Genomic DNA, 18638 nt, shown 5'->3' on the forward strand with positions numbered 1-18638 from the left:
TTCCCATGCCTACACAAAAAGGATAAGAAAATATATATAAAGAAGGCAGACACATATTCAATGCAGACACTTATTACCGGTTAGTATTCTACGTATTCCGGACGAAAAATTCACAAATACAAGAGACTTTATATGTATTCACCAACACCCCACCTGGCTAAAGGGTGCGGGGCTGGGGGTTCACGGACCAGAGTGTTTTGTGGGAATTTAATCTTGCAGGCCCCTATTTTCGACAGCGCGTACTTATTATTTTCTAAGGCATTCCTTATTATATTGCTGTCGCAAATAGTGCGCGGGGAACACAAATACTTGAATCTATCAGTTCGACAGTCTAACTCTCTAATGTCGTGGCAATTGTCATTATTAAAGTAGGGCTGGCAACTACGGGACTAGGTCTAATCGGCCGTGTGTCGTTACCGGCAGCGGGAGAGGCAAGGGCCTTCCTCGGTCGTCAACTTATGAAACACTTGCAAAGCTAAACCAATAGTAGTAGCACAGAAGACGCAGAAAAGGACCGAATTAGTTAGAATCGGACCTTGAAAAATGTTGGCAAAGTTGAGGAACGAAAAATTAGAGAGTATAAAGGAAGAGAGGCAAAGAGGAACTATAGATGTTTTGAGGTTGTGTGAGGTGAGATGGAGGGATGGTGGGGATTACTGGAGAGATACATGAAGTTTGGGTACATATATATATATATATATATATATATATATCGGAGGACTTGAGACATGGCTGAGGCCGATTACTGTAAAAAAGGCAAAAAGAAGCGTAGTTCACATAGAGCAAAAAATGGATAGAATATTATTAGTTGAAATAATGGCAGAACCGACGAACTTGGTCATCGCTCAGGTGTACCTGCCACCAAGCAATCCTAGGGAGGAAGAAGTCGATAGAAGATCAGTTAGAGAACATCATTGAGCCGGGACTCCTGGAGCTAGTAGATTTTTTTCAATGGCATTTTGAGGTGCTTTGTGGAGGGGCACTTTGAGTGAGTACGCCGTCCGTCGGATTGGACGTTTAACAGTGCACCCCTAGGCGCCTTTCGTTAAGAGTAGACTAATGCCAACGCCGGGTTTCTCACCACCCTTCCTCCTTTCTCACGCATCTCAAATGGCGAAATGACCTCAGCTGTCAGTTGATTCTCCTCATTTATGGTTGCCCATATTTTTTTGTTCACAATACAAAAAATATGGACCCGAAACTCCCATTATTGTAGTTATGATTCAAATGTATTACACTGTTTTCAACCAGGTAAATAAATTCTCCTCGAATTTTTTAATTGACCTTTATTTGTAACAATATATTTATATTGTCCATCATTAAATTAATGCACATTTATTTCTAGATTTATTTTATGATTTTTATGTAAAAATTATTAATTTGGTCAAAATGGCTGACTGATATTTTAATGCGCTAATTTTATTTGGCTTAGATGGAGAAGACAATTATGATCCTTTAAAATTTGATATTTTTCTAGACAAATAAGTTGGCTGGAACATCCACCCTACTTATTGCTAACTAAAAATGGAAATATTCAAGAAAAATGCCTGTACGTTAGTGCGCAAAATTAGAAATTATAGTCGTTTACCAATAAATGTAATTATTTAAGCACTTCGGGCAAAATGTGTAGCCTATGATAACAATGCCTATAGTGAGTTGCTCCCAGCTACGCTGTCTATGATGATGTGAGTTGATGAATCAGAGGACCATGGTCCCTCTCCATCAGCCCTCACACGGGGGGAGATAGAGAGGTCGGGCATGGATTTTATTTTTATACATTTATGTGGAATCGGTAAAATAGAGTGTAAAGAAAACTTCTACCTTGAAAAGCAAACTGTAACTTAGATAAACGTTGGTCGTTTAAGAAACAACACATCATTTCAAAGACCGAGGCAATTGCTGGTAGTGCAATACGCATATTTTTCCATTTCGCGAAGCTTTAATTAAACCTATATGACCTATCCTAGTTCTTTCGTAAAAGATATTAGATTACTTTTGGAAATCAACGTCATCAAAAAACGGTCATGCTTCAAAGTTGGATGTATATCTTATGATTTGTGATGAAAATTAGGACTAGACAAAGTAATTTACTGCTAATTATTAAGTGCAAGGGGGATCGAGATGTTGCGGGGGCTAACGTACTGGCTTCTCACCCAGAGGACCCGGGTTCAAATCCCTGCGGTTTTTAATATTTTTCAGAGGTATCTCGATCCCTACTTGAGGTGCTATGTGGAGGGCACTTTGAGTGAGTATGCCGTCCGTCGGATGGGACGTTAAGCTGCGGTCCCCTTGGCGCCTTTCGCAAAGAGTAGGCTAATGCCGACCCAGATATCTCTCCACCCTTCATCCTTTCCTATCCATCCGCTATGGCGCAAATGACCTCAGCTGTCGGTCGCCTCCCCTCAAAACTACTACTACTATTAAGTGCAAAATCAAAAGTTGGCGCTCTTTTGCTACATGGGAGGCATAGTTTATAAGTTTACCGTGGGCAGCACGTACCATGAACCAAATGGGACCTCTGGTGAAGGAATAGATAAGCTATATCATGGCCTCCAAGCGTGCCACAACGCGTTCAAATATGGACGCCACGGTTGGATGATAAAATGTAACGATATTTACGTTGTATTTCCGTTTCCTCCGAGTGGAAACTGTAAGCAGATTAGACACACTTCATTTGGAATACGGATATTTTTCTTTTTACGGTTAGTACAGGCCCTATTTTTAAGTTCATGTATGATTTTTTTGTTTATTACTAACCTGGTCCCTGTCAAAGCTGTCGGTGAAACTGTTTAGTTAGTAAATGGTGTGGTTTGAGGAAGTTGGTGAGTTTAGATTAGAGTTTCTAGTATGACGAGTGAGTAGGGGACTTACTAGTTAAAGGGAGCTGTAGTGAGTGAAATTAACCCTGCAACCGACTAAATATGATGACGAATGTTTGTACTGCCCATTGAAATGAGAGAGGCATAAATGACTTTTCACTATCATCCATGCTTCAAATTCGGAATATTGATTATTTTCTCAAAGTCAATCTACAGAAAACTGTTGAAGATCTGTGGTATACCGAAATGAGTAAGCGACGAAGGACCTCATCAGTTGCTAGCAGAGGGCAGGAAGAAGATTCAATAGACGCTGATCCTCACCCAGAACCTGTGAAGAAGAAGAAGAAATTTGACCCAGTTAGTATACAGACAAAATTACGCGTCGGTGTATTATGGTTTATTTTTTAGTAATTGTGTATTTTGTGTATCATTTAAGTTTTCTAATTCACAGTCAGAACTATGTCACCAGCTTTACGATACCATAAGAAACTTTAAAAAAGAAGATGGATCGTTGGTTTGTGATGCATTCATTAGAGTACCCAAAAGGAGGCAAGAGCCTGGTTATTATGAGGTACAATTTGCATTTTTTCGTTTGCTATTAAGAATCGGTTACTTTTCTATTTATTTAAATTATCAAATATTGTTTTTCAGGTTGTAACAAATCCTATAGATCTTTTAAAAGTCCAACAGAAGTTGAAAACTGATGAATATGAAGATGCTGATCAACTCACTACTGACGTAGAATTAATGGTGAACAATGCTAAAGCATTTTACAAGGTAACTATTATACTTTGAATCATCCTACCCATATTATAAAGCAACACCTTTGTTATTCCGTGTAATTACCTAATTTAATCATGAAGCATAAATAATGAAACTCCTGTTTCAATATTGCACCTTCCTTTAATTAAGAAATTGTGTCACTCAGGTTTTAAGATATGGCCTATGAATTAGGAGTAAGGTGAGTTCTCGTGTAATTGTTCTAAAAATATGCCTATTTTATTTTTGTTTTCAAGTGTTGTATACAAATATAGATTTTGTTTGTCAAACAACTGTAAATCCTCATCTTGCTGAGGATGTGAAAACTGTCTTATCAATGTTTTTTTCAATTCAAAATGGCAAGTATGACAGACCTAGCTTTTCGTGTGCTACGGTGAATTGCTGACAGTTCACACTTAAGTTTAAATAAATTGATGTTTAGATGATTTTGAAATCAAATCAATTTGAAATGTTCTCTTTCGATGACACTTACTGACAGCATTTTGTTCAATACCATATAGTTAAATTCTTAACTAATGCTAAATAAGTTTGATGAAAAATTCAGAGTATTTTACTATTTAAGCTGGTTCTCAGGAAGGTAATTGCCAATCTTACCATCAATTTCATACAGTGATCATCCTAGTTTAATATTCTTTTGGAAAACACATACATTCCATGTGATCTTCATCCATATAGGTCAAAGTGCTTTGTCAATCTTTACAGGCAGCCATTACAGCTCCTTACACCCATTGCCAATATTTGTGGTTAGAGTATGCTTCTATAAGGATTACCACTATTCTAAGATCTAATCCACTCTTAAGGCTGCATAAAGACAAAACAGCTTAAGGCATATGATACAAGTTTAGGTTACAGTGTCATTTGTCATGTAGTTCAGTTCCAAGCACACATTACTTACATGTCTTTACCCTGAAAAATGTTTACCTCCTTTAGAAATCATCACAAGAATATAAGGATGCATGTGATCTTTGGGACTTATTTGTGGCAACCAAATGTCGGCTGATGGATGCAGCTGATGGCAGGCTATCAGAAGAATCAGGAGAGCACAAAGGAAAATTAATCCTGAAGGTGGGGAAATTAGTAAGTGTCTAGTGTGTGCCGTCCTTAGTTAGTCATGTGTATGGATGCCCTTAGTTTCCCTCGTGTTTTGTGCTGTTGCAGTAATTTCTGTTGTTGTACTCCTTCAATAGTGAGGTATGTTTCCTCTCCCACCCCAAATCCTACCACTTGTCTCTTCATGTTATTTTCTGTTGTATTTTGCATGCTTGTAAACCTTATTTGCCATTATTCCACTCCAGTAGTATTAATTTGCTTTGGGTTCAAAGTTGTTTGAAAGTACTTGGGAGGGGGGCAAGAATTTGCAAAATTATGCTGTCTTGAAATAATCTTGGACAGATGTCTACTTCCTGCCCTGTTACATATTTTGTTGAGTGCTCATTGAATCTACTCCAAAAAGGTTGAATTGAGGTTTGGCTGTTCTAATTTGGATGTGCAGAATTCTGTTCAAGCGAAAAATACTTGGACCAAAGTTTTAGCCATATCAGTTTTTAAAAATATTTGATAGGAATAGGTACAAAACTTAAGTGAAGTAAGATCTGGTGCTTTCCCGGCATATTTGATTCGTGAAGGATTCATGGGTCTTCCACCGGGTCAAGGGTTCCATATTGGCCGACGTTTCGATGCCCGACTCGTGCATCGTCTTCAGGGTTGATGGCTGCCATTCCGTATTTGGCCGTCTTATATACCTGAGCTCCCGCCTCAGGTGACCTGTGATTGGCCCGAGGAGGGGGGACCTCCTGATTGGTCGCCGGGCAGTTGTGGTCTGTTCCTTCCTTCCTTTACTTGGTTTAGCACCGGTTTCCATGCATTGCTGAGGGAATAGCCCAAATCCCTATTGAAATTATGTCCTGCCATTTTAATTTCAATTGATTCTTTGACTATTCGGTCCCAGTTCGGGCTATTCCCTCAGCAATGCATGGAAACCGGTGCTAAACCAAGTAAAGAAAGGAAGGAACAGACCACAACTGCCCGGCGACCAATCAGGAGGTCCCCCCTCCTCGGGCCAATCACAGGTCACCTGAGGCGGGAGCTCAGGTATATAAGACGGCCAAATACGGAATGGCAGCCATCAACCCTGAAGACGATGCACGAGTCGGGCATCGAAACGTCGGCCAATATGGAACCCTTGACCCGGTGGAAGACCCGAGAATCCTTCACGAACAAAACTTAAGTGTCTTTTGAGATGATTTTAATATTTGTTCTATGAAATTTTGATGATATTTTCTATAAAAATGTCATGCTTATTTATGAAGTTATGAATCTCTAAAAGCTAATGCTCTGGAAATGCTAATTATATCAGTTTAAATTGATCGACTAATATTTTTTGCCATTAATGAGGAATTTTATTACCATTAATTTAAAATGTTTCAGTAAACAATGAAAGTTTGTCTTCCATTAATGTCATTTAAATAATTTATAAATTTCACATTAAGGTTTTTAAATAAGTTGACATCTTGGCTCACTCTAGGTGAAATCTAAGTCTTTCCGTAGTATTGTATTGCCCGCACTTCTGGGTAGCATTACAAAATGATTATAGAATTAAAACACATTTTGTTGCAAACTACTCAAATCATTTGAAGAGAATCATTGACCAATAATGGTGTACTTTTTCTGTCGACTTATGTTTTTTGTCTTGCTAAGTTTGTGCCATAGCCTTGTAGCGAACATCCCAATGGCCTTGAACAATGTCATCTGTGTAGGCCATCCCTCATTCACATCCTCTCAATTTGACCAAGGTGAGGATAACTGAACCATCTCCTCAACCAGCTGTTTTTTACTATCAGGCACTTAATGCAGTTAATTTTGGCATTGGTTCCCTTTAGTAAAACTAAGAAAATATGGTGGCACTATGTGAGATGCTTGTGCTTCTTCATGAAGAGTTTGTTCACTTTTTGAGAGAAAAGTCAATGTTAAAAATATGGTATTGGTTTAAGACGATTTCATAAGGATGAGGGCAAAATCATTTTTTCATTTGACTCCATGGTCAGTCCGGTCTTGATCTTGAAACTCCTTAACTGCAGAATGAGAGAATTCGTAAATTAAAAGTATATTGCCTTGCTTCACGGTGTCAAGAGCTATGATTTCCTCAATGTCGTAAAATGAAGACGAATAGTGTATGTGTTTCTCCAATTAAATAATTGAAAAAGTGTTTTTGAAACAAATGAAACTCCTGCAGTTGTAAGTTTTTCCCTTCATACCTGTCAGAATTAAAATTTGCCAGTAGTGATACTTGTGACGCAGGCCATCTAGAGGGAAAATTTGAAATTGCACTCTGAAAATCATCTTATTTTTTATGCCTGTTTTACGCATTCACGTATAAAATTTCAATTTAGTATATTATTGTGGCTAAACTATCTGATCGAGACACCTGCTCGGCTTTGAACAACGCACTACATTTCTGTACCCATAATATGTGCTAGTGCCATGTTACCATCTCCTCAATGAAGGCAGGAAGTATGGCATCATATTATATCCAAGACTGCATGGGATGTGCTGTGATATTTCCTTTGGCCCTGTTTTTAAAGCATCATGTCTCTGACACAGCATGTGTTGTTTTGCTTAAATATTTGTGCTTTTGGTTTGTTAAAATGTTGGGCATGCTTATTCTGTCTGAAGTGAGGCACAAACTACGTAATTTTCTGACAGGCTCGGAAAGCAGCAGCTGCCGTTGAAGGAAAAACACGGATTGATGCCGATATGGATGAGACTTCTGAAGGCTCATCTAACAATCCAGATGAGGAGGTAAATTTAGTGGAAGAACTATTCACAGCTGTTATGATGGCTACAGATCAAGATACTAGACCTTTGCACACTGTATTCCAGCTACTCCCATCTAAAAAGGTATTGTTACTGAGTTTGTAGTTCAAATGTTTTAGTCGGTCATTAAGTGTGTCTCCCGTGAAAAAGATTGGGAAAGCATAGGCATTTTTTATTTTAAGTGAAGATATATTTAACTTATTATAGGAAGCATTGAATCACTTAAACATGAGTAATCAATTTTGAATGCTTTCACTAAACACAACTTAATTTTTCATTTTAACAGGTTATAGATGATACTGTTTATGTTTTCTTCCCCATATGTCTTCAATTATGTTAGTTTCAAACTTGAGAGATAATGTGCTGAAATTATACATCAGCGTATGCCTATGTATTCCCTTTTAATGAGTTATTTAACTAATCCATATATATATCATGAAAGAGATAATGAGTGTGGTTTCTTTGAACGGTGGAGAAATTTTTGAAATCTAACTTCTCTTATTTAGCTTCTGTAATCTGACTTATATTGTTGCTGTTGTAAGATGTTTTCGGCAACATGTTCCTAATGGTAAAATTTCATATAAATAAAATAGTTGTTGCCAGATGATGTAGCATGCATAGGGTAAGTTAACCACCCATACATATCGATATGTTTCATGTTATTTCATAGAGGGAGGGTTGTTTTTATTAATAATCCGTTTATCAAAAAGGCTTTTCAGAAAGTTACATAAGTTTCAGGGTACATGTCCTTGAATTGTAATGGAATGAAATTCTCAGTACAGTTAATGGATTTAACCATTTCATTTCGGTACAGGGAATTATATATTTGATGATATTCATACATTTCATGAGAACACTAGCTTGTGGCATCATCTTTAAATGAAAGTAAGGAACATGCAAAATTCTAAATCCATCCAAGGCATATAAGATTACAGCATTTTCATCATAACCATGTTGTATTTGATGTATAATGCTCAGTTTAATATCTGCCTAATTATGCATTCTTATTATACTAATAAGATATGACTGATAAAATACTACTGAAGCAAATTGATACAGGCACAATTGAATTTAAATTTGCATAGAGAAAATAGCTATAAAACCAACAACTTCCTACATTATGAGTATGTGAACAATGTACTTCATTAACCTAAAATGATTTTTTAAAAGATTAATTTTTATAAATCTATTTTAGATGTTACATAGTTATTGAAAGTAGTATTTTTGGATAAGTAAACTTCATTGATGTATGCTTACATGTATGAAAATTCACTCTTCTATCTGTACTCATTTCAATGGGTCAAAGTTAAACCAGTTATTAGGATTAGTGTACTAATTTGATAATACTTTTGTAAGAAAGGTATGACCTCAAGAAAATTACTGATATGAAACAATTTCTGTGTGTCTTGCTTATTAAATTCTTCTTGGCTTATGGGTTATTGTTGCAGTGTAATGCATATTGACGGATGACTCCGTTAAAAAGGTATTGTCACAGTATCTCCCGCAGTTTCATGAATATGGGCTCTCATTATTCCCCAGGTATTTGTATAGGTTTGAATGCATATGGGTGATCTGTTTGGAAGTAAACCTACCACTTTGTGTGGCAGCTTTTGGGTTTTTAGGCCAATTTTTATTCACAAGTTAAGATAATAACAATATATCAGGTGTATAAGCTTAAATCTGATGTTTATTGGGCAGAAAAACACATCTTTTTTTCATAGAAATGGAAAAAAAAATTTTTTCAATATATTGTCCTATTGTACTAGCTACACATTTTTCCCATCTTTTGGGGGATTTGTGGATACCATGCCGAAAAAGTTCCTTCTCTTTCGAGGTAAACCATTTGTCAAGCCATTTTCAGATGTTTGCGTAAGTTTCAAAGTGCCGCTCAGCAAGCGTGTGGCCCATCAATGAAAACAGGTGGTAGTCCAAAGGAGCCAGGTCTGGCGAATAAGCAGCATGGGGTAGCACCTCCGAGTTGAGTATTTCCAAATAGTAATGGACCATAATTGATCTATGGCATGGTGCGTTGTCATGGAGGAAAATCAGCCTCTCATGTCTTCGCTCTTATTTCTGTCTCTTTTCACGCAGAGCATGGTGCAATTTAATCAATTGTTGGTGGTAACAAAGGGCATTGACAGTTTCACCAGGTTTCAACTGATCATAGTAGATGACACCCTGCTGGTCCCACCAAATGCACCGCATCTTCTTCCATCCGAAGTGATTTGGTCTTGCAGACAATGTTGATGGTTGACCTGGATCATTTTTTGAATTTATGATTTTCAAAGTATATCCACTTTTCATCACCAGTCACCATCCGATGCAAGAACGACTTTCTTTTTTGTCTGGCAAGCAAGGTTTCACATGTGTTTTGACATCGCTCAATTAATGTAGCACCCATTTTCCAATCTTTTGAACTTTTCCCATGGCATGTAGGCACATGAAAATGGCTGGTTGAGTAACACCCAATTGCGTGGCAAGTATTTTTTGCGATTGCTTATCGTCTTCGTTCAAAAGAGCCTGCAATTGATGGTCCTCAACCTTAGTCTGATTTTCACGTTCCTTATCGTTCAGGTCAAAATTTCTGTCTTTAAACCAACGAAACCAATCTCTGCACGTTGTTATGGATAAAGCACTAGTGCCATAGGCCTCAACAAGCATTGGATGCAATTCAGCAGCCGAATTCTTCGAATCAAAGCAGAAAAGCAGAGCTTCCTACATATACTCTTTTGTAGGCAAGAAACTTGACATCATTACCACATGTGAAATTTAGGTTGTTGTATGAATTTGCTGATGATGTGCTCCGATTATTTTGTTTACCGATGTCAATTCCATAAAAACAAAAGAATGGTGCATCCATAGTAACTTATAAGCTTACTATCACCATCTGTTAGTAAACAGCGGATTTAAGCTTATACACCTAATATCATGAGGCCATTGTATGTGTTATATGTTTAAGATAACAATGAAATCCATATTATAATGATGATCATAGTTAGCTGTAGGCAAAATTCTGAGAGTTTTTATTATTGTTTGGTTAACTTCTACAAAATTTCAAAATCCTTATAAAAGTTGTGCTTTTCAACTTGCATGCTTATTTTTTTATTCTAAGTCAACATAATATTTTTTTTGTGCAGAGATACCCAGAGTATTTTGAGGTAATAGAGCACCCTATTGACCTCAAGATGATAGCAACAAAAATTCAAGAAAATAAGTATCCTTCATTGAATGAGCTGGAAAAGGACTTACTCCTGATGACTAGAAATGCCTGTACATTCAATGAGCCAGGCTCACAGATTTACAAAGATGCGAAGTCTTTGAGGAAAATTATAACCAGCAAAAAGATTGAAATCGAGCATGGCAAGTTTACCCCTGGAAAAAGCAGTGAAAGGATAAGGTAAGGTTCAACAATATGTATTGCAAGGATCCGTAGATTGTGACCACAGATCTTTCAGCTTGCCTTACCCACCTCTCCTGTGTTCATCTTTTATGTGTGTTCCTATCCCTCTTCCTTATATCTATTTCCATGTGAATGAATATTTGTTCGCCATATGGTGGGTTTCCATTTTGTAATGTGAAATATCAAGAAATGGGTTGATTGCTGTGTTTATGGTATATATATGTACCATATTTATTTGGTAGTTGTGCCCATCCAAAATCTATCTTAACCAGTAGATTATTTAAAAATAAATATATGTGGGGGAAATTTTTGCTTCCTGGGTGGAAACGTTTCATGGAATGCAGAGTACTTACTCTAATATCTCCCCAGTATCCATTTCTCACATTGCCTGATCTCTTTCCTTATTTGCTTGTGGTTGATGTCATATAAGCGACGTATTAATAATTGCCGTGTATTTTACTTTCCCCAAGATCCTTCAAGTACATAATTAGACATGTCAAGGATTGGTACAATAATCAATTTGCAAAATGATGCAATTGAATTTTGTACTGTTATAGTTACGGAAAAATGAGGGAATGAAGTAGAGAGATTCTTGAATTAAGTACAAACTTATGATTGCAAAAAGGCATTTTTCTTTGATTTAAACTAAGAGGTGCTCATGGAAATTTGAGCTCCTTGGAAACATTATTATTTAACTAGAGACCCAAAGAGTTGGCCAAAAGAATTGTTCTGAAGCTACATCTTAAAGCTTGATACCTCCACATGCTCTCAAAGATGTGTATACCCCATTAGTCACCTTTGACTGCTCATTATTAACCTCATAGCATTTAGTTTGAGCAAGAGCAAAGCATTTAACCTCATTGCCTAAGGTATTCTCTTTAAAATTCCATTAGGGAATATGAGATTTTCTCAGAATGCCTGGCTAAGTTCTGTCACTAATGGCCATTCCAATAATTGGGAGACATCTAAATGATATTAATATATATAATTTGCACATTGATAATTCGAATGCACCGGAAGTTTCATTTGGAAATTTTGGAGTTTGAATGTGGCTCAGCCAAGAAGTTGACCAAAATTAAATATTTGAGAATCATAATAACTTAAGGAATAGTTCGCATTCCAGCAAATGACGAATATGATTGTTATTTGAAAATTAGGAACAAGCGCCTAAGAGGTAGTCAGTCATTGTCGGCCATAACGGCAGCCCTTCAGTATGAGGAGGACGAGTCGGAGGAGGATGATGAAGACGAGGAAGGGGAGGAGGATGATGATGACGAGGAGGATGATGAAGAGGACGAGGGAGGGGTGGACAATGCAGACAACCCTCAGTGGCAACTCTATGACGACATCCGATCGTGCAGTAGCAACTCCCAGGGACTAAGTAAGTCAATTGCAATGAGGGTGGCAAGTGACCATGCCCATCCCTACTTTAAACTTTTAAGGAGTCCTCGCTCCTCTGGACAGAAGTTTTTCTTCAGTTTTTGGTGCTCCGTTATATTCATTCAATTTATATTTTGCTAATATCACATTGCATATTATATTCACTGAAAAGAGTGAGTGTGCACAAACTGTCCTTGATCTGAGAATAATGGAAAATATATTAATGTGGTCAAAATATCTGTGAATGTCAAACTAATATGGGATTATTATTGCACTGGAGTATTTACTTAGCACAGGAGTTAAGACTCTAGAATAAGGTGAAGTTGGTAAGTTAACTGTTTTCTAGAAGCAAGCTATTATTATCATGTGTGTAATGTTCACTATTTAAAGAGCTGATTTGCATCCAAAATTTGAGCAAACATATTTGTTCGGGCTTTGATTTATATGTAAATCCTCCTCTTTATATGTTGTTTAGAATCTCAATTCTTATATTATCAATTTAATATTTTAGTGAATGAATTTTAGCATTTTATGTTAATATTAATTTGTTTATTGGTTTAGTTTTTTTCCTTTAATGCAAACTTAAATTTTTATCAAAAAAATATCTGGGAGAAATTTCAATTGACTATCACAATTTAATTAAGACTTCAAATTGACAATCTGATTTGCATTCCATTTCATTGTTATAGACTGCATTTCAGGCAATAATTTGCGTATGATTTTAATTATTTAGACATTGATATGAATAAAAATGGTCAGTTCATGCCTTACGTATTGAAATGCTTCTGCTGGCTGAATATAAAAACCAAAAAAAAAAATATCACATTAACTACCAAGTATAAAAATTTTCACGCAGCATTAAGCATGATGAATGACTCATTGTAGCACTTTTCCACTTGATATCAACTGGAAAACTGCTACTCTGAGTTATTCAATGTGTTCGACTTCCACCACATCATGCCTGGAGCTACTCAATTGAGCATAATTGGAAATTAGCTGCTGCACTCCCCACTCTTAACTTAGCAGAAGAATAAATCATCAAAGAACTTGACAGTTGTCAGTCCAAGTTATAATACTTTTCATTATTTAAGTGTTGTTAAGGAACTTTCATAGTATCATTCTTGATTTGGTGAGGCCTTTATACTATACATTGTTTTTTATTATACAATTCATTTAGGTTATATTCTATATTATAAGATTCCCGAAAGCGCAATCTTGTATAAAGATTAAATGAAGGTAGTATAAGTGTACAATATGAAATCCTATCAATATAATATTTGATGCAACTAATAGACATCAATCCTAATGATATATTTTATGTCCATACCTGTATTCTTATGAGGTCTATGTCATATATATGTAACCTAACGGATCACTAAATAATAGGTATGGTTTTTCTGAATCACAAAAATGTCATGTAACCATAGAGAAGTAGAGGACTTTGCAAGGAATTTTACACATTGCCATTTTAATTAATTTAAAATGTCTTCATGAAAAGTTTAATGCTGTTTTTACAGGCTGTACTTCATCAATGCCAGATTGCAAGCAACCTCCATTTTATTTAAATTAATTGATGGAAAACAAATAATATTTAATAAAAAAGTGGATCATAATACCACAGAACAAGTAATACAATGTTTTGCTGTCTTGTGTGTCCAGTCTGAATGTGCAAGCGGGGCTGTCATATTGTTTTTATATGGACGTACTACAGCCATCCATATCCAAATTTAATTTATTCAAATATTTAATCCATATTTGTGTGTAACCAAAATTCATGTTTGTTTGTTTGCTTTTGACCACCCCTATATTTGTATTATGTGCAAATGTTAGTATTAATGTTGAAGTTTTCTGGCCAGAAATTTAGCATTAAATGTGCTTCAAAGTCTCACAAGATAGCTTCTTCATTTTTGAATTGATTTTATGAAACATGGAAGAAATAGCATTCCATTGTTTTCAGTAAAGACTTCCATCTAATCCACTTCTAAAGAATCTCATTCTACCCCAAACTCTCAAATTTTCTAATGTTTCATAATGATGTGTGCCGTGCTACGCTATGCTACTCTCCCGTGCTGAAATGATTTTTGTTGCCCTGCAAAATGTGAACATTTTTTTGAAAATTTTCCAGAAAAATGCATAAATTTAATTTCATAATACTGCTTTCATTTATTTTAATCACTTGAATGAGATCGTATTTGCCAAAACTGACATTAAAGTGCCTATTGAAATGAAATTTTATGCAAATTCCATAAAGTTAGGCCGGAGACAATGAATTTTAGGTGCCTACAATGACTATTGTTAATTGTTTTTCTTGTTTGTATATATTTCCAGACTATTTGCTCAGTGAACCATTTTGGAGATTACCATCCAAAAGATATTACCCTGATTATTACAAAGAAATAAAAAATCCTATCTCTCTCTGTCAAATTAGGAGCAAACTAAGGGTAAGGAATGCATCTTTGCTTGAATCTAATTGCTTTCTGCTCTGTAATATCAACTGAATCAATTATCCAAATATTTTTGCAGCGAGGAGAATATGGTACCATCAGTGAAGTGGCTGGTGACATGAATATCATGTTCGAGAATGCTAAGAAGTATAACAGACCTGATTCAAGGATATATAAGGTAAGGAGCTTTTGTTTCTATTTCTATATCATTACTTATTACAATTTCATCTGAGTAGGAATGTTAAGTTTTGGAGGTAAAATCTATTTGGTGAAATTGCAAGCCTATGATGAAATTCTTTATTAAATTTTAATTGTGTACAATGTTCTAGATGTCTTTTTCAGTATAGGTGTTGATTTTCTAAGGGATAGAAGGGAAAATGCAGAATAAAGGAGTGGACTGGAAGAAAAGGCAACTTACTTGAAACCTGTGCATGAATCAGATGGCGTTGGTTAGGGTAGCAGAAGGAGAATTGGGTTGGACATGGTTGCCAATTATCACCAGTATTTTTAAAGTATATGCTGAAGAAATGTTTAGGGTGACATGAAAGTGGCTTGAGCTGGGAATTGAAGGGGGCACAATGATATGATAAAGCCAGTTTGGTTTGCAGTTAAACAAGCTACGATGAGCCAGACAGCCGAGGGTATCTTTTTCTGATTAGCAGGAGTTATTCTCAAGAAGAAGGAAAACTACATTAAATATTAGTGTGTGAGGGAATAAAATTGGAGTATGTGGGGTAATTCATGTATTTGGGCAGAATTTTATAGGAAAGAGGAAATGTAATGGGGAAATTATGAGAGGAATTGCATTAATAGAATTGGCATTTACAAGAAGAAGGGAATTATAATGATGTTTGGTACATAGAGGATAAATGGTTCGCTAAGGCTTAAAATGTGGTGTAGCACTTGATGGATGCAGCAAGGGGATGCATACTGATTGGGGCCTTTGAAGGTGCTTGGTATTTTTCCCTCCTACTTTGCTTGACTTTTCTCCTCTTGTTCCCTTGCCTTCTCTTCGCCCATAAAGGGAGCAAGAGAGACTTTTAGAATAAGAGAAACTTTTAAGTTCCCCTTATCCACTGTACTAAGATATGTTTAGGGAAATCCTGCTGTTTTACTGAACCTGAAGATAATACATATTCATTGAAATCTGAGTTAAAAATTGCAAAAATATTTAATGCAATTTGTAAAAGTTCATTCAAAACATTTAATTGTGATGATGTACCGTAAATTTTCAAAAGAACTTTTTTATTAGTAACTACTATATATGTAATATATTTTAATATGATTCCTCCACAATCTAATGTCCTGATTGGTTTCCTATAGTAATTACATTTGTATTTGGTTGCATTTTTAAATGTATATAAATGAAAGAAAAGGCAAAGTGAAAGAGCAAGCATGTTCCATGTGCCTTTTTTACAAAGCATGAGCTGATACAGAACGGGCAGAAAATGACATTTGTTGGTGTTGGTGGGCCAGGACCTACTTCTTCAATACATTTCCATTGTTAAGGTGGCTTACTGGAAATTATGTTATTTTCCATGGGAATAATCTTTTCCATTTATGTAGTTCCAGGCTCTTTATATGCCAATAGAAGTTTGTTTATTTTTAATATGCTTGTTTATGCCAATTATGTACAGATAAACTCATGCTGTGATTAGTTCTCACATTTAAGAGGCAAAAATATTACTTATAGAGATACAGGGTGCGGCACTTAAATTCAGGCAAAGTTGTGTTTCCTCAAATGGGGTTTCCCCACCGGGTTAGGGAAACCTACCCCAGATTTCTCCAAAGCATTATATTTAGCCACAATATCGTATACAGTTGATCTGGGGTACCTGAAGAATAGAACTATTTCACTGGGTGAACGCCTAGCGTGAACACTTTCAATTTTAGTGGCTCTTCAATTGTACTGTGCACTTGTCCATAATATTTCGGCCATTTTGAGGCTATGACTGTTTACTAGATGCCTATAGCTTTCAAGAACTCCAGTCGCGACCTCCAGTGGAACGATATGGTGGGAAATTCAAATTGAAATTTGTCCAGATGTAAGCGCTGCACCCTGTATTTGTTTTGCAAGTGTTATCATTTTTACAAAGTTTTAGATGAGTAATTTTTGTTTTATGTGACAAATATCAATTCATTTTTTCTGTTAATTTTCAAGCGGAATTAATTTCGAATATTAAACAAATTGCATCATTTTAGGATGCTGTGAAACTCCAGAAAATGATGCAGAATAAAGTTCAAGAGCTTTTAGAATTCCACCAGGTAAGCCTACCATCTGCAATTAGTCTTAATGTTAATGGTTAGAAAGGGTTTCCTACTAAAATATTCACCAATGTATGAAGTATGTAAACATTCTTGTCATTAAATTATTTCTGTGAATTTGAAATTTGCAAAAGAAATACTATATATGAATGTGTATTTTTTATTTTCCTTTGCTGAACTTCAGTGTTAGTTCAATATACATTTCTTGCCGTATTCTTTGCTCAAATTTGAGGTTATATTGGTTCAGATGTACATGAGTATGGATCACTATACTTTTGTCAGTTTGAATTTTGCAACTGTATTAAAAATCAGCAGATTTTTATAGAAGTATATCAATTTTGGTTATTATTTTTCTTAGCCTTTATCCTGGTTGAAATCCTTTGTGGAGTAGAAAAAACTACCTATAATTATTTAATAATTTTTACATTATTTAGAGTTGTGGCTAGCTATTTCATCTGCTAGTTTCTGCAAAATATTTGTGAACAGTTGCGTTCTTAAGTTCAATTCTTCGGTTTCTGATTCCACCAATTTGTAAAACTAGAGCTAGATTCTGGACAAAAAACATTTGTTCCAGAAGTGATATTATTACTTAGATTTTTTTATGCATAAAATATGAAAGTATCGAAGATCCCATGAAACATTTAATGTCCATGTGTATCCATCCATCACCTGATACTACGATGTGTTACCCTTAATACGTAGCCTCTCTATTCAATGGAGTACCCCGTAAAAATTTACCTTGCAAAACTACTTATCGATTTGGAATCAGGGCAGGTGGCCCTTGGGAAGTGGTTGACGGACCCAATCATGCATACATAGTTTTGTTCACCATGTGTGGGATGAAGGCACATGTTCATGTTTCACATTGTATGTGCTTCATGAATCTCATTGAGTTTATCAATAATTTGGAAGTAGAAACGAAACCAGGCTTTTCGGCATTTAGAAACAATTCCCAAAAGCTGATTTTTACTTGTCTAATTCCATATGCCCTGTATTTCATAGATTATGTATATAAATGTATCATGTTACATGTGCTTCACATTTGAAAGCATCTCTTACATGGTACGTATTTGACTTTGTGTCATGCTTTTTTGTAATTTATTTTGTTTGTGATGTTTGGCAAATGTTTTTATATGAAAGTTAAACAGGTAGAATGTTCACACACTGGATAATACATTCATTGTATTGGAAACTAGAGTTTTGCCTTGAATTATGATGAAAGTATTACATTTTATAGATTGAAAATAAAATCACTGTAATGCAATACATCATGTATAAATTTTTCATACAGAGAGTAGATTGACTGGGATAATTTATCCCAGATTCTGTTATTCAGGTAAATGGTCTGCTAGTAGTATTTAGTCAATGCAGGCAAGACAAGTGATTGCCAGAGATTTTGAGTGGTAGTGGAATACTAAAGATGGTTTTAGAGGCAAGAATGTTGGGAAAGTGATAGCTATAATTTTAATATGTAATATGGGGTTTACGGATAACTTGTGTCAGGGCTTATAAGTACCGGAGTGTGTAGTGTCTGAGCCCATTGTTTGGTGGAGATCACAATTTATAAACAAAAGTTCATTTCATTTTAGTGAAATGAAAAAACTGACGTGAAAGTTTTCTCCCCCAAAAATGTTTTTGCACGCAAAATATCTTGACAGTTTTAAGCATCTAAAATATACAAAAAAACTATGTTTCTTCTTTCACTTTCTTTTCACTATGGTAGTTCTATGAAATTTT

At 35.6% G+C, this 18638-nt stretch overlaps 1 protein-coding gene across 10 annotated transcripts in view; it reads left to right on the top strand.

The window, feature by feature from the left end:
* The first annotated feature begins 2584 nt into the window (after positions 1 to 2584).
* Positions 2585 to 18638, top strand: part of polybromo (protein) — a 76596-nt gene continuing 60542 nt past the window's right edge. For 4 of the 10 annotated variants that reach the window (XM_071594320.1, XM_071594317.1, XM_071594319.1 and 1 more), the window contains exons 1-10: positions 2715 to 3176; positions 3256 to 3390; positions 3471 to 3596; positions 4530 to 4676; positions 7302 to 7496; positions 10550 to 10809; positions 11970 to 12193; positions 14521 to 14633; positions 14716 to 14814; positions 16839 to 16901. In XM_071594320.1, coding sequence (XP_071450421.1) covers positions 2988 to 3176; positions 3256 to 3390; positions 3471 to 3596; positions 4530 to 4676; positions 7302 to 7496; positions 10550 to 10809; positions 11970 to 12193; positions 14521 to 14633; positions 14716 to 14814; positions 16839 to 16901 — 1551 coding nt within the window. In that variant the 5' untranslated portion in view covers positions 2715 to 2987. The other 6 variants (XM_071594314.1, XM_071594323.1, XM_071594318.1 and 3 more) reach the window with 4 other exon arrangements.

Source organism: Hetaerina americana, unplaced genomic scaffold (genome assembly GCF_022747635.1).
Source record: "Hetaerina americana unplaced genomic scaffold, ioHetAmer1.1.p SCAF_6, whole genome shotgun sequence".
Classification (NCBI taxonomy): Eukaryota; Metazoa; Arthropoda; class Insecta; order Odonata; family Calopterygidae; genus Hetaerina; species Hetaerina americana.